The sequence below is a fragment of the Electrona antarctica genome, assembly GCF_951216825.1.
Source record: "Electrona antarctica genome assembly, contig: scaffold_49, whole genome shotgun sequence".
NCBI lineage: Eukaryota > Metazoa > Chordata > Actinopteri > Myctophiformes > Myctophidae > Electrona > Electrona antarctica.
In genome coordinates this window covers 371,727-389,031 of record NW_027638103.1, presented here as the reverse complement: position 1 = coordinate 389,031, position 17,305 = coordinate 371,727, and the positions used below count along the sequence as shown (strand labels likewise).

Here is a 17,305-nt window from a genome sequence, read left to right as displayed (position 1 = left end):
GGGAACTCCCTCAAGGACCCCTGGGGGTCCCCGGACCCCCTGGAACTCCCTCAAGGACCCCTGGGGGTCCCCGGACCCCACTTTGGGGACCACTGGTCTAAAGGTCAGAGGTCTTTTGAGGAATGAGTGTGTATGACGTCATATAACCGTACCAAACCTAAACAACATTCAACCGTACCAAACCTAAACAACATTCACTAACTCCAGAGGGGCCAATGTTAGTTAGGGGCCATAGTTTAATGGACCCATAAGGGTCCATTTGGTTACAAATGATCATTTAGCTGGGTCCCCCCTGGAACTCCCTCAAGGACCCCTGGGGGTCCCCGGACCCCCTGGAACTCCCTCAAGGACCCCTGGGGGTCCCCGGACCCCACTTTGGGGACCACTGGTCTAAAGGTCAGAGGTCTTTTGAGGAATGAGTGTGTATGACGTCATATAACCGTACCAAACCTAAACAACATTCAACCGTACCAAACCTAAACAACATTCACTAACTCCAGAGGGGCCAATGTTAGTTAGGGGCCATAGTTTAACTCCAGAGGGGCCACAGTGCATATTACTGTCGTAGCAAAAATAGCCGATCTACAAGCTTCAAAACGCGCCGCGTTTTGAAGCTTGTAGATCAGCTATTTTTGCTATATTTGAATTGAAAACCTGAATACTTTTTGGCTATTTTTGAATTGAAATCATGAAAAGTAACCTTTTTATTGAATGCATTTAGTTAATATGTTAACTTTATGAACTGTTAACATAACTACATTGGACACAAAAAGACAATACCATTTTAAGTCATGAAGTAATCAAAGCGAGTTTGGAATTGTAACAGCTGAAATCAATACTATATCAGTATTCTGATATTAACATGCGGGCCGCATTAAGTGAAGGTGGCGCCCGGGCCGCCAGTCGCCCACCCCTGGTTTACATGCTAGTGGCGCCCGGGCCGCCAGTCGCCCACCCCTGGTTTACATGCTAGTGGCGCTCGTTGACTGTGTTTGTTTGGTTAGCAACCAGGTTAGCCACATTGACACAGTCATCTGCTTTGCTACTATTCTGATTGGTTGGTGTGAAGTCTGTGAATCCAATCGCCGAAGACTGTCACTTTAGGGCAACGCCCATCCCTGAAACTGCTGCCGTCCGTGGGGAGGGGCTTTCAGTCTGAATAATGAAACTGCTGCAGTGGGGAGGGGCTTTCAGTCTGAATAATGAAACTGCTGCCGTCCGTGGGGAGGGGCTTTCAGTCTGAATAATGAAACTGCTGCAGTCCATGGGGAGGGGCTTTCAGTCTGAATAATGAAACTGCTGCAGTCCGTGGGGAGGGGCTTTCAGTCTGAATAATGAAACTGCTGCCGTGGGGAGGGGCTTTCAGTCTGAATAATGAAACTGCTGCAGTCCATGGGGAGGGGCTTTCAGTCCGAATAATGAAACTGCTGCCGTCCGTGGGGAGGGGCTTTCAGTCTGAATAATGAAACTGCTGCCATGGGGAGGGGCTTTCAGTCTGAATAATGAAACTGCTGCCATCCGTGGGGAGGGGCTTTCAGTCTGAATAATGAAACTGCTGCCGTCCGTGGGGAGGGGCTTTCAGTCTGAATAATGAAACTGCTGAAGTCCATGGGGAGGGGCTTTCAGTCTGAATAATGAAACTGCTGAAGTCCATGGGGAGGGGCTTTCAGTCTGAATAATGAAACTGCTGAAGTCCATGGGGAGGGGCTTTCAGTCTGAATAATGAAACTGCTGCCATGGGGAGGGGCTTTCAGTCTGAATAATGAAACTGCTGCCATGGGGAGGGGCTTTCAGTCTGAATAATGAAACTGCTGCCATGGGGAGGGGCTTTCAGTCTGAATAATGAAACTGCTGCCGTGGGGAGGGGCTTTCAGTCTGAATAATGAAACTGCTGCCGTCCGTGGGGAGGGGCTTTCAGTCTGAATAATGAAACTGCTGCCATGGGGAGGGGCTTTCAGTCTGAATAATGAAACTGCTGCCGTGGGGAGGGGCTTTCAGTCTGAATAATGAAACTGCTGCCGTGGGGAGGGGCTTTCAGTCTGAATAATGAAACTGCTGCCGTCCGTGGGGAGGGGCTTTCAGTCTGAATAATGAAACTGCTGCCGTCCGTGGGGAGGGGCTTTCAGTCTGAATAATGAAACTGCTGCCGTCCGTGGGGAGGGGCTTTCAGTCTGAATAATGAAACTGCTGAAGTCCATGGGGAGGGGCTTTCAGTCTGAATAATGAAACTGCTGCCGTCCATGGGGAGGGGCTTTCAGTCTGAATAATGAAACTGCTGCCGTGGGGAGGGGCTTTCAGTCTGAATAATGAAACTGCTGCCGTGGGGAGGGGCTTTCAGTCTGAATAATGAAACTGCTGCCGTGGGGAGGGGCTTTCAGTCTGAATAATGAAACTGCTGCCGTGGGGAGGGGCTTTCAGTCTGAATAATGAAACTGCTGCCATGGGGAGGGGCTTTCAGTCTGAATAATGAAACTGCTGCCGTGGGGAGGGGCTTTCAGTCTGAATAATGAAACTGCTGCCGTCCGTGGGGAGGGGCTTTCAGTCTGAATAATGAAACCAAATGAACAGGCAGGCTGAGTGTTAGTCAGGCTACATCCTAACCCCACCATGTCTGTCTCGGTTAGGCTTCAAACTCATCAGCTGCACCCTATCCAACGGGACACACATCCCTCCACAGTGGGTGCCTGATCATGACCCCCGATGCACCATGACACCCATCACACCCTCTGGCCCAAACAGTGAGAGTTCCAGTGTGGGTAAGTACGTCCTCCCGGTGGGGGCTCCTCACTGGCAGGTGAGTCAGTATAGGATACAACAGTACGTCCTCCCGGTGGGGGCTCCTCACTGGCAGGTGAGTCAGTATAGGATACAACAGTACGTCCTCCCGGTGGGGGCTCCTCACTGGCAGGTGAGTCAGTATAGGATACAACAGTACGTCCTCCCGGTGGGGGCTCCTCACTGGCAGGGGAGTCAGTATAGGATACATCAGTACGTCCTCCCGGTGGGGGCTCCTCACTGGCAGGGGAGTCAGTATAGGATACATCAGTACGTCCTCCCGGTGGGGGCAGTTTAGAGTTCTCAACGGGCCGGTCCTAACTGATCAGGCCCGACTAATTAGCATAGATTGTTTTTGCCGTGTACTGTACTGTACTGTACTGTACTGTACTGTACTGTACTGTACTGTACTGTACTGTACTGTACTGTACTGTACTGTACTGTACTGTACTGTACTGTACTGTACTGTGTTGTGTTGTGTTGTGTTGTGTTGTGTTAATTGTGTTAATTGTGTCGTGTGGTGTCGTCATTCAGGTCCGTTCGTCTACTTCCAAGTGGCTGAGCTGTGCGTAATGCTCGCCACATGCGTTGGATTCTACGCTTACTTCAAGATGGCGACCCGCCGCCCCTCTGCCCCACAGCAACAACAAGACCCGCTTTACGGCAACATGGTTGTCATGGAAACCCAGTAACTCCACGTCTATATCCACCTGTTTCCAGTGTCCCCAGCATGAGCCTAGAGCTGAATTACCACTCCCCAAATCTGACCTGCTGAAATGTACGAAGGTTTTAAACTCAAATCATATTGTCAGATGGGGGTCGGCGGCCAAATACAGATAATTATGGGCGTCCTTGACATGACATATTGAGAACCACTAACATAGAAACATGAGGTATTTCAGAAAACTGTCATGATTTAGAAGACATTTTTTAAAGTTCGATGTCAGGTCTAACCTGACATCGAATGGTAAACCCATTTAGGCCTGATGTCAAAATAAAAATAAAATCTTCCAAATCCTAACAGTTTTCTGAAATACCTCATGTTTCTATGTTAGTGGTGTTCAATATTTCATGTCAAGGAACCCCAACAATTATATGTAATTTGGCCGCGGACCCCCATCTGAAAATATGTTACTCCAGGAACCCCTCCAGAAGCAAAGATTTGAGTTAAAAACGTTTGCTCTGAAAGAATATATATTCAAAGATTTGCGCCACATTTTCACGATTTTTCAAAAATAGCAGATCTACAAGCTCATAGCGCGGCACACATAGACGTCAAAGGGGGATTCAGCCCCTGCCCCTTTTACCCTGTCTGTAAAACAACTGCCCCTTTTACCCTGTCTGTAAAACAACTGCCCTTTTACCCTGTCAGTAAAACAACTGCCCCTTTTACCCTGTCTGTAAAACAACTGCTCCTTTTACCCTGTCTGTAAAACAACTGCCCCTTTTACCCTGTCTGTAAAACAACTGCCCCTTTTACCCTGTCTGTAAAACAACTGCCCCTTTTACCCTGTCTGTAAAACAACTGCCCTTTTACCCTGTCTGTAAAACAACTGCCCCTTTTACCCTGTCTGTAAAACAACTGCCCCTTTTACCCGTCTGTAAAACAACTGCCCCTTTTACCCGTCTGTAAAACAACTGCCCTTTTACCCGTCTGTAAAACAACTGCCCTTTTACCCTGTCTGTAAAACAACTGCCCTTTTACCCGTCTGTAAAACAACTGCCCTTTTACCCTGTCTGTAAAACAACTGCCATTTTACCCGTCTGTAAAAAAACTGCCCTTTTACCCGTCTGTAAAACAACTGCCCTTTTACCCGTCTGTAAAACAACTGCCCCTTTTACCCGTCTGTAAAACAACTGCCCTTTTACCCTGTCTGTAAAACAACTGCCATTTTACCCGTCTGTAAAAAACTGCCCTTTTACCCACCTGTAAAACAACTGCCCTTTTACCCGTCTGTAAAACAACTGCCCTTTTACCCTGTCTGTAAAACAACTGCCCTTTTACCCGTCTGTAAAAAAACTGCCCTTTTACCCTTCTGTAAAACAACTGCCCTTTTACCCGTCTGTAAAACAACTGCCCTTTTACCCATCTGTAAAACAACTGCCCCTTTTACCCGTCTGTAAAACAACTGCCCTTTTACCCGTCTGTAAAACAACTGCCCTTTTACCCGTCTGTAAAACAACTGCCTTTTTACCCGTCTGTAAAACAACTGCCCTTTTACCCATCTGTAAAACAACTGCCCTTTTACCCATCTGTAAAACAACTGCCCTTTTACCCGTCTGTAAAACAACTGCCTTTTTACCCGTCTGTAAAACAACTGCCCTTTTACCCATCTGTAAAACAACTGCCCTTTTACCCGTCTGTAAAACAACTGCCCTTTTTACCCGTCTGTAAAACAACTGCCCCTTTTACCCGTCTGTAAAACAACTGCCCTTTTACCCGTCTGTAAAACAACTGCCCTTTTACCCGTCTGTAAAACAACTGCCCTTTTACCCGTCTGTAAAACATCTGCCTTTTTAACAGTCTGTAAAACAACTGCCCTTTTATCCGTCTGTAAAACAACTGCTCTTAACCAGACCACGAATGCAGCATTTACTACATGGTGAAAGAAATGCAAAATGCCACTCCTCTCCTTTCCATGCCATGCCGGAAGGCAGCATTCAGGAGAATTGTTTTCCGAAGTCTCCTGAACTTGAACGCAACATTTTGCGTTGAACAAATTTGTTCAAGAAAGAAACCCATGTCGTTACACCTGCATCTCCACCAGCTTAAGGAGTGCTGGGGTGCGCCCCGAAAATAGCTGACCTTTTCTACTTGATAGCTATTTTTCTACTTGATAGCTATTTTTCTATTTGATAGCTATTTTTCTATTTGATAGCTATTTTTCTATTTGATAGCTTTTTTTCTATTTGATAGCTATTTTTCTATTTGATAGCTATTTTTCTACTTGATAGCTATTTTTCTATTTGATAGCTATTTTTCTATTTGATAGCTATTTTTCTACTTGATAGCTATTTTTCTATTTGATAGCTATTTTTCTATTTGATAGCTATTTTTCGCTATTTTCGTCCAAAAGTGCCCTCGTATGGGATTTCAGCCCCTGCCCCTCTAACACACTCTGCACGCCCCTGGTGATAGCGCCCCCTACCTGCACGTCCCTGCTAAGAATACTGTAGAATAGAACATATTATGCCAATATATGGCAAGTATGTTATGCAGAATACATGCAGTCTATGCTGCATATATATGCCATATTCAGGTTAATATAAGTGCATATACGTGGATAAATAGGAAATATATGTCTCTATATAGTTTATGCAATTCATATATTCCATGTGCGTCAGCTAGGTCAGGAGGTTTGGGGTAACATGCCCAAATTGTACAACTTCCTGGTCTCAACTGCGCATGTTTCTTTCCTTCCAGGGAGCAACATGGCGTCGCCCGTACGGTCTTAGCCTCTCATCCTCTTTAGATAGTCCTTGGTATGATGATGTCACACGCATACCCTCTATTGTCATTGTAATCCGTTTTCATCCTGTTTTTAAATTCCTATATTTTACTATTTAAATATATCTTACTTTGCCAATGAAGACTGAGCTTCGTTTTGCTTTTGCAATAAAAAATAAATAGAAAACTTTAATATATTTTTTAAATAATTATCTGTTAAGAATTTGTTTGGGGAAAAAAGAACATGTATTAAACTAGTAATATTTTGATTGCTTTTGTATATAATGCATTTACATTTGAAACAGATCTCATGAAGTTGTAAAATCAGGGTAACAAAACTACAAAAATAATGTAAAACTATCTTCATATAATTGTTCCTCACTAATGAATGTTCACGTTCAATGTTCATGTTTTCCTACTCTGTCTGTGTCTCATAGGAGGGCTGTGGGCACTTCAGAAACCAGTCTGTGTCTCATAGGAGGGCTGTGGGCACTTCAGAAACCAGTCTGTGTCTCATAGGAGGGCTGTGGGCAGTTCAGAAACCAGTCTGTGTCTCATAGGAGGGCTGTGGGCAGTTCAGAAACCAGTCTGTGTCTCATAGGAGGGCTGTGGGCAGTTCAGAAACCAGCCTCTGTCTGTGGGCAGTTCAGAAACCAGTCTGTGTCTCATAAGAGGGCTGTGGGCAGTTCAGAAACCAGTCTGTCAGAAACCAGTCAGTCCCACAGCCCTCCTATGAGACACAGACTGGTTTCTGAACTGCCCACAGCCCTCCTATGAGACACAAACTGGTTTCTGAACTGCCCACAGCCCTCCTATGAGACACCGACTGAGTAGGAAAAAGAAAAATGTAGTATTTTATCATGATCATTATATTAGTGAGGACCAATTATATGAAGATATGTTGAAGTGGTGAAGTCCTTCAAAGCTATATGTAACTTTACTCCCTGGATTTGAACCTGGTTTCTGTGCTGCAACGTTTACCACTGAGCCAATAGAGCCTGGCCGCTCGCTCAGGGGATAAAGTGAATCTCGGCCATTGGGTCAAAATTAAAAAAAAAAAAAAAATGTGTGGCCGAAAGTTGAGCTGATATTGGCATAAACATATTATTCTACTTCATTTGATGCTGTTGATATTTTATTTTGCCAATGAAGACTGTGAAATGTGTTGTTATGAGATTTGTTTTTTGCTTTTGCAATAAAAACCCTTAAATATATTATCCATCAGAATCATTTCACCGACTAAAACTAAGACGAAAAATGTTCGTCGACTACCTTTTTCCACTGACGAAAACTAAATGGAAACTGAATGAAAACTAAGCTATAATGATTAAAACTAAGACTAAATATACTGACAATTTCGTCAACAAATAAAAACTAGACTAAAATGTTAGGAAGGGACCTAGTGGACAAGAGATCCAGTATTCATTTTACAATTAGTTGCATGCTGAAAATAGCCGATCTACAAGCCCACAACGCGTGAAAAATGTTGTCATTATGATGGCATCAAGGTCCGCCAAAATACATTTTAGTCAAAAATCGTATGATATTTAGTCGACTAAAACTAGACTAACACTAAGACATTCCATGTGACTAAAATGTGACTAAAACTAAATTAAAACTATTCAAGAGACTATGACTAAAACTAAAATCAAAAATTGCTGCCAAAAACAACACTGATCAGAATCAGAATAATTGTATTGAATAAAGCTTAGAATAGAATAAAACTTGCATACATAATTATGTATAAGTTAATTGTATAAAATCACCTTCAGTTATTTATCTTTCTATTCCCACAAAAACATACAGAACAACATGGCATATTCTGGATATAGTTTGAATGGAGATTAATCATAATCAATAATTCATTTTTAAGCTGTGATTAATCTAATTAAAATTTTTAATAGTTTGACAGCCTATATAATATATATATATATATATACACACATACATACAACTTGCATTTCATGTAAACAGCACTATATAGGCTATAGTTTAATTAGATAGATATTCCACTGTTAGGTTCTTAGCTTATGATTCATTTATTTTCATATAATCAATGACATCGATTGGTTCGATTACACCGTCTCCACACCATAGCGCAAAACTTTCTTAAGCTGCGCACTTCTTAAGCTGCGCGCAGCTTAAAGCTTGAGTTTTTAGACAGCTGGTGGATGGAAATTAAGCTCCACCTCCGCGGAAGACTTGAGCGGAGGAGAGCGTTTCCGGGAATCTGGCCGTCGCGCAAGTATTCGGCGGAGGTGGAGCTTAATTTCCATCCACCAGCTGTCTAAAAACTCAAGCTTTAAGCAGCGCGCAGCCGAGAACGTGCGCAGCTCTTTTGACCGTGTGGCAGCACCTTTAACGTGTGCACCCCTACAGCAAATAAAGCAGTCTCATGTATGGCCGCTGGAGGGAGCTCTTCTCCCAGTGATGTGGTTAAGTTTCAGAACTACAGCAAGGCTGATTCCATGTGTGTGTGGGGCGACATATTGAATCCTATCCTAAAAGGTTTTTAAATAAATACTTTTTGAAAAGACTATGAGGAAAATGACGCTCTACAGTAGGCCTATGCTGATTAGTTACATTTGATGCAGTAATGGTCTTCATTTCTTATCATTTTAGAGGTATATAAGTCAATTTATAAATGTACAGATACCCTGTATTTGTGTATACACTTATACTGTATGCATGCACATGAATCAAATAATCTCTGAACCCCCAAACTACATTTTGGGACCTTCCTTGGGGACCAGACCCACAGTTTGAAGAACCATGGTCTTCTATTATCTATTCTGTTCACATGACAACACGCTTGGAAACCGAAGGAATTGTATTCAAAACATTAAGAGATGTTTTACAGATTTGAAAACACAAGTGAGAATAAGTCCACAGACATTTCCCCTGGCGGAGATAGCAGGCAGGTGGCTTTGGGGTCAGTAACCTCCATGAGTTCAAAAAATAAAAGACAGTTTCTACTTTCATTTCTGCCCTAAATGAGGCAGAAAGAAGTGAAACTGCAGCGCCCCTCACTTATGTCCCATCGCCCGGAGGGACAATCCCGGGCTGTGATTGGTTAGATCAGTCGTTCTCAACCTGTGGCTCGGGAGGACACCCACAGGTTGGATTGGAGGGCGGTCCCCAGATGTCTCATTTGCTTTATAATTATGCAACATTGTCAGTGGTGGAAAGTAACTAAGTATTTTTTTACCTATAAGTACTGTACTACTTATTTTTTACTTCTACTCCACTACATCTCGGAGCCAAAACGTTTACTTCAGTACAATTATTTGAAAACTTTAGTTACTAGTTACTTTGAAGATTTAAATTTTGATTAGAAAACATACATTAACCACTTCAACCCGATGCATTTGAAAGGCCATTTGAAAATAGGAGATCTGCTTGTAGATCTGCATTGTGAGCTTGTAGATCTTCTATTTTCAATAGATTCTGTACACATTTTGAACTTAATTGTGAAATGGGACATTCTGCACAATGAGTACTTTTACCTTTAGTACTTTAAGTACATTTTGATGCCGATACTTTTGTACTTTTGAATCAAGTACATTTTCAATTCCGTACTTTTACTTGTAACGAAGTTCTTCTAAATTGCAGTATTGGTACTTTTACTTAAGTAAAACAATTGAGTTATTTTTCCACCACTGAACAGTATCTCTCACTCAACAATACAATTAATTTGCACCTACTGTGCGATAAAGTGCGAACTGAGTGGTGGAACTCCAAACAGAACAGTCCCATCTAATTGTATTGATTGAAACGGGAGGCATTACTATATGGTCCGACGGAGCATTGGTTCGACATGCGTCCGCACCTCGGACTAGCGCCTGCACGGGCCAAACACATGCACTCAATTTAAACAATGTCAAACTCACCAACATTGCAGCTGTACGAAAAGCTTGAATTATCCTCTTTCTATCTGCAAAGTGTTTGTTTCATAAAACTAGGCTGATATTGTATTCATAGGCGACCATTTCCTAGGAGGGTGCGCTCGTTTCAACCCACCGTAGTTATGAGCTAAGTCAAGAAATTCCTTGCAGATGATTATTTTTCTAAGTGTCAGAGTTTGGAAGCGCTCGTTATCAGTAAAGCAACCTCGTGCTGCCTGCTGCACTATGTGTGCAAATTCAAAACAGGTGGTAACGCATGGGCTGTTGAGTGATATGCAACGAGCGCTCCCAAACTGAATTGAAAGAGGATAATCCAAGCTTTTTTTTTAATACAATCAGAGATGACTTTTCTGTTTGGATGAATGGGCTGTCGATGGGATAGGACCTAGTTAGCACCTTGCTGGCAAGATGGAAGCCATGTGCATAAGGTCAACAGGTCCTACCCAGACAGGGGTCAACAGGTCCTACCCAGACAGGGGTCAACAGGTCCTACCCAGACAGGGGTCAACAGGTCCTACCCAGACAGGGGTCAACAGGTCCTACCCAGACAGGGGTCAACAGGTCCTACCCAGACATGGGTCAACAGGTCCTACCCAGACAGGGGTCAACAGGTCGTACCCAGACAGGGGTCAACAGGTCCTACCCAGACATGGGTCAACAGGTCCTACCCAGACAGGGGTCAACAGGTCCTACCCAGACAGGGGTCAACAGGTCCTACCCAGACAGGGGTCAACAGGTCCTACCCAGACATGGGTCAACAGGTCCTACCCAGACAGGGGTCAACAGGTCCTACCCAGACAGGGGTCAACAGGTCCTACCCAGACAGGGGTCAACAGGTCCTACCCAGACAGGGGTCAACAGGTCCTACCCAGACATGGGTCAACAGGTCCTACCCAGACAGGGGTCAACAGGTCGTACCCAGACAGGGGTCAACAGGTCCTACCCAGACAGGGGTCAACAGGTCCTACCCAGACAGGGGTCAACAGGTCCTACCCAGACATGGGTCAACAGGTCCTACCCAGACAGGGGTCAACAGGTCCTACCCAGACAGGGGTCAACAGGTCCTACCCAGACAGGGGTCAACAGGTCCTACCCAGACAGGGGTCAACATGTCCTACCCAGACAGGGGTCAACAGGTCCTACCCAGACAGGGGTCAACAGGTCCTACCCAGACAGGGGTCAACAGGTCCTACCCAGACAGGGGTCAACAGGTCCTACCCAGACAGGGGTCAACAGGTCCTACCCAGACAGGGGTCAACAGGTCCTACCCAGACAGGGGTCAACAGGTCCTACCCAGACAGGGGTCAACAGGTCGTACCCAGACATGGGTCAACAGGTCCTACCCAGACAGGGGTCAACAGGTCGTACCCAGACAGGGGTCAACAGGTCCTACCCAGACAGGGGTCAACAGGTCCTACCCAGACAGGGGTCAACAGGTCCTACCCAGACATGGGTCAACAGGTCCTACCCAGACAGGGGTCAACAGGTCCTACCCAGACAGGGGTCAATAGGTCCTACCCAGACAGGGGTCAACAGGTCCTACCCAGACAGGGGTCAACAAGTCCTACCCAGACAGGGGTCAACAGGTCCTACCCAGACAGGGGTCAATGACCTTGACCTTGGTCTGTACTCAAACTGACATATGGGGCTCCATCTTATCGCCACCCTTATCCCTAAACGTATTTGCCATGTTTTACTATTTTGAAAATCATTTTTAAAATAGTTCTGATCTACATCTACACGTTGTGAGCTTGTAGATCAGCTATTTGAACTATTTTAAAAGGTTTTTTAAAAATAGTAAAACATGGCAAAATACGTTTAGGGATAAGGGGGTAAGGTAAGGGGTGGCGCAAGATATAGTCCATGGTCCATACACGCACGGACAGACAGACAGACAGACAGGCAGGCAGGCAGGCAGGCAGGCAGGCAGGCAGGCAGGCAGGCAGGCAGGCAGGCAGGCAGGCAGGCAGGCAGGCAGGCAGGCAGACAGACAGACAGACAGACAGACAGACAGACAGACAGACAGTGGAGACTGCGTGCCACTGCTCAACAAACCATTATACAGTTATTTCAGTAGGCCTACTGCATACAGTCACTGTGCCTATAGCACAGTGACAATACATTTCTAAAGTGACAATTTAAACCACTAAAAAATGTCAGTGATACTCAACTTTTTTCATGTCAAGGAGCCCCAGAAATATCTGTATTTGGCCACCAACCCCCATCTGAAAATATGTTGTTCCAGGGACCCCCTTCCCCAGAAGCAAAGATTTGAGTTAAAAATGTTCGCTCTGAAAGAATATTAAATATATTCAAAGATTGGACCAGTGGACCACAGTTCAAATATGATTATTTTGGGGGGTCCCTGCAGTTCAAATATGATTTCAAATATGATTATTTTGGGGGGTCCCCCAGTTCAAATATGATTTCAAATATGATTATTTTGGGGGGTCCCCCAGTTCAAATATGATTATTTTGGGGGGTCCCCCAGTTCAAATATTATTTCAAATATGATTATTTTGGGGGGGTCCCTGCAGTTCAAATATAATTATTCAAATAGCTCTGTTCAAATTGTACTCAATTTGCTCTGTTTACATAACTTAAATAGGCTACTGCTTTTTTTTTTTTTTTTGCTTGTTTGCTGTTTCAAGTTTTTCTTTTCTTTATTTGTTTAATTCATATTTTTGTTTACATGTTCTAAGTCCTTTGTTGTATTTGTAAGTTGTAACTATGTTCGGAAAAAGTGCTAAAATACAAATAAATGCATTCTTATTAGTTATTATCATTACTATCATTATTAGGCCTATCACTACCGGATCACTACACCACCACCACGTCAGTTGGTCGGGTCGCTGTTGACATGACAACCAACCAAAGTTAGCCAATCCGAGCTCTTTAGAGCGCCGTGCGTCCTCCCGGCCGATGGGATGCTGATGTTCTGACACACTCCGAGAGCAGGAGGGGGATTTCCAGCCCCCTCCCTCCCCTCCCTCTCCTCTCCTCCTCTTCCACTTCCAGAAGAACTACTAAACTACACCTTCCTGAACCTTGTTTTGCTTTCGATCTGCGCACAAGAACAGAAACAAGACATATAACAGTAAAGAAATAAACAAATAAACCATTTAGTTTATTGTATTAAAACAAGGCAAAGTGCACTGCAAACAAGAAACAAGTATGGCAGGAAGGTAGAGCCGACACACTTGGACAACGACCACAACAACAACAACTACTGCAACAGAAACTCCACTCCACGCTGCTTGTTGCGACAGACAGACATACAGACAGACAGACAGACAGACAGACAGAAGGACAGACAGGCTGTGTACTAAGGAGGCGAACAACACCAGGTAACATTTTTTATTTCCGCATGTTTCTCGTGTGTGTGTGTGTGTGTGTGTGTGTGTGTGTAAGTGTGAAGTGCTGCTCATTAGGACACCAGCCACTGACTAGACTGGAGTCATCATGACGGATCCAGCAGTAAGTGAAAGTACTTGTTGTCTTTGGAGAGAGAGAGAGAAAGTGTGACATTTTATTTTCACTTTTAGCTTCGAGGCTGCTGCTGCTGCTGCTGTGTGTGTGTGTGTGTGTGTGGGGGGGGGGGGGGGGGGGGGGCATACTGACAGACTGGTGACAGACACATTGATCTTTGCTTGTTTGTGGCATCTTTGTAGCTCTCAGCTCAGGTCAAGTTCAAAAGGAACATGGTCATGAGTTGTGACAATGTATCCAGGTGGTTTGATTTGACTTAATTGACACAATGCAATACACTGATTATATTAATAGTGCACTTGACTTGCTGACACTATCTTGCATTTTCTTGTTTGTTAGTTTTGTGGCAACTTTGTAGCCGAGCTGAGAGCTGCGGTTTAATAGGAATTGGCCGTGGTGCAATACGTCGTGACAATGTATAATTCAGGTGATTTGATTTGACTTGAAACAATGTAATAAAGTAGTAATAGTGATTTGACACATTTGACAGCCTTGGATATTGGATATTAAATTGACTGAAGAAGAACCACCACACACTTGACGTGGGTTGCTGACTCTATTCTGCATTTATTTTGTTTTTTTGTGGCAACTTTGTGTCTTAAGTCAGTTCAGGTCAAATGTATAGGAAATGGTCGTTATGTGCATGTTGTTGTGACAATGTATCGAGTGATTGGATTTGACTTGAGACAATGTAATACATTAATGATACTAAATGAACGAGACACTACGATGTGGGCCGAAGAACCACCTCTCTATGGCTTGGCTTGATGACACTATCTTGCATTTTTGTTTGTTTGTGTGGCAACTTTTGTAGCGAGCAAAGTTCCAAAGGAAGCTGTCTTGCAAGTTATGTAACAATGTAACGATGTCATTTCAATGTTTTTGGTTTGACTACTGAGACGATGTCATACTATTGATTGAGAGACTTTTGGCTGCTCTAGATATTGGCTTGTCAGAAGAACCACACTTGACTTAGTTTACGCTGCCTTGTTTGGAGTGGGGATTTTCAGCTTGTTTTCTCGACAGGATTGCAGAATGATATTGTGTACACACACACACACACACACACACACACACACACACACACACACACACACACACACACACACACACACACACACACACACACACACACACACACACACACACAGCAAAAAACCTCATTCTTGCTTTTATTCGCACATTGTAAAAAATAAAAAATAAAAAAATAAACCCAAATCTTCAAATCTTTAATCTGACTCAGAGAGTGTGCACAAACATGTAACCAAATGGACCCGTAAGGAGTTACAATGGTGAAATCAACCACTGAGGAGTCTAGTATTCTGTACGGCAGTGTGCTCTAGCATGCTATAATGCAACCAGGAAATGGGTGTGTGTGTGTGTGTGTGTGTGTGTGTGTGTGTGTGTGTGTGTGTGTGTGTGTGTGTGTGTGTGTGTGTGTGTGTGTGTGTGTGTGTGTGTGTGTGTGTGTGTGTGTGTGTGTGTGTGTGTGTGTGTGTGCCGTTGCTGTTGGTAAAACGGAATCTGATCGTGTGTGTGTGTGTGTGTGTGTGTGTGCGTGTGTGTGTGTGCGTGTGTGTGTGTGTGCGTGTGTGTGCGTGTGTGCACGTGCGTGTGTACCGTTGCTGTTGGTAAAACTGAATCTGAACTCTGCACCAGTGGAGGCTTTTTGGTCAAAACTAAAATCAAAGTACTACCAGTTTATCTTGTTACTGTTCTGTAACGACAGCCTTTAGTTTAATGATTATAGATTGCATTCATATGGATTATGTGAAAGGTTTTGTAAACCCACACAAGCCTGAGTATTATTATTATTATTATTATTATTAATTCTTTTTTTTGCGGCTTTCGCCTTTATTTTATATTTTTTATAGAGAGACAGACAGTAGGCTGACATGCAGGAAATGGGGAGAGAGGTGGGGGAGTGACATGCGGTAAAGGCCGTCCGGATCGGGAGTCGAACCCGCGGCACACTGCCAGACTCGGACTACCGGCCATTGCGGCCAAGGTGCCTGGACCGCTGAGCCACGGCCCAGGCCATTATTATTATATTCTAATGACAATGGCAGAACACATTCTTGTTCTGAATGGTTTGTGTGACGTGGAGATGCGGTGTGTGTAACGACATGCGGATTTCAAAAGCAATTCTCCTGAATGCTGCCTTCCTTCCAGCATGGCATGGAAAGGAGAGGGAGGGCATTTTGCATTTCTTTCACCGTGTAGTAAACGCTGCATTCGTGGTTCTGGAGAGGGCAGTTGTTTTACAGACGGGGGAAAAATGGCAGGGGCTGAAGCCCCCTTTGATGTCTATGTGTCCCTGCAGGTATATAGCAGATCTACAAGCTCAAACCCGCCGTCACTTCACGCATGTCGAGCTTGTAGATCTGCTGCTTTTCATGCTTCTGTGTGACGCTGAGGCAACTGGCGGCCCGGGGGCCACATGCGGCCCCCACCTTCACTTAATGCAGCCCTGAGGCCAGAAACTAGTTTTCTTGCCACTCAGTAGGCGTTCCCGCATAACTTCCGAGTATGATGATGATGATGATGATGATGTCACATGCATGATGTCATACCCTCTATATGGAGATTTAAAAAAAAAAAAAAAACGGGCATTTTATGTAGCCATAACATCCCGCTGCTGGGGGATTTATAATGTGTTTGTGAACCTTGTCCTGGGAGTGTCTGACTGACTGCCAGAGGACTTTGACTGGGTGTGTGGGCGGTGGTGTGTGTGTGTGTGTGTGTGTGTGTGTGTGTGTGTGTGTGTGTGTGTGTGTGTGTGTGTGTGTGTGTGTGTGTGTGTGTGTGTGTGTGTGTGTGTGTGTGTGTGTGTGTGTGTGTGTGTGTGTGTGTGTGTGTGTGTGTGTGTGTGTGTGTGTGTGTGTGTGTGTGTGTGTCCGTATAACAGTATACACTGCTGTGTTGTTTTTGGCAACATTACATTTTGATTTTAGTTTTAGTCTCTTGAATAGTTTTAATTTTAGTCTTAGTCACATTTTAGTCACCTGGAATGTCTTAGTGTTAGTCTAGTTTTAGTCGGCTAAAATGTCATAAGATTTTAGTCGACTAAATCTACGGTTGATTTTGTCGACTAAAATGTATTTTGGCGGGCCTTGATGCCGTCGTAATGACTGATTTTACTAGGGATGCACCGAAAGGGAAATTCTTGGCCGAAACCAAATACCGACTATAGGAAACAGTCGGCCGAAAAGGCGAAAACCGAATATCCGAATATGATTAATATTATATATCTTTTTTTCCTACCATTGCTGTATGGTATGTACCTTAAAGCTACCTGATTTATGGCAAAATAAATGGTTATGGCAAAACTTAACTTAAATAATAATCACTATTATGGGTCCATAAAACATTTATTCAGCTCTTTTGAATGCATTCATTGCATACACTATTCGGTGATATATTTTCTGCCTATTTGGGCTGAAACCGAATAGGCCGAAAATGCATTTTTAGAGCCATTTTCTGGCGAATATTCGGTGCATCACTAGATTTTACACTTGCTGAAAATTGCAGCGCTCACAACGCGTCGCAGCGTGTGAGATTGTAGATCTGCTATTTTCACCATGCAACCAAGTGTAAAATGACGTATCTCTTGTCCACTAGTCCCTTCCTAACATTTTAGTCTAGTTTCTATTTGTTGACGAAATTGTCAATATAGTTTTAGTCATGA

The 17,305-nt window shown here is 44.0% G+C and overlaps 2 protein-coding genes across 2 annotated transcripts in view; both read left to right on the top strand.

The window, feature by feature from the left end:
* LOC306918390 (uncharacterized protein) overlaps positions 1-3,467 on the top strand; it is a gene marked incomplete at both ends in the record, with an annotated part of 91,113 nt that extends 87,646 nt beyond the window's left edge. The window contains 2 exons of the mRNA XM_079531289.1: positions 2,625-2,756; positions 3,310-3,467. Coding sequence (XP_079387415.1) covers positions 2,625-2,756; positions 3,310-3,467 — 290 coding nt within the window. The remainder of the gene's footprint in view (positions 1-2,624; positions 2,757-3,309) is intronic.
* Positions 3,468-13,153: 9,686 nt separating this feature from the next.
* LOC306918389 (interferon regulatory factor 2-like) overlaps positions 13,154-17,305 on the top strand; it is a 15,210-nt gene continuing 11,058 nt past the window's right edge. Inside the window, exon 1 of the mRNA XM_079531288.1 lies at positions 13,154-13,475. The gene's annotated coding sequence lies outside the window, so the exon portion shown is untranslated. The remainder of the gene's footprint in view (positions 13,476-17,305) is intronic.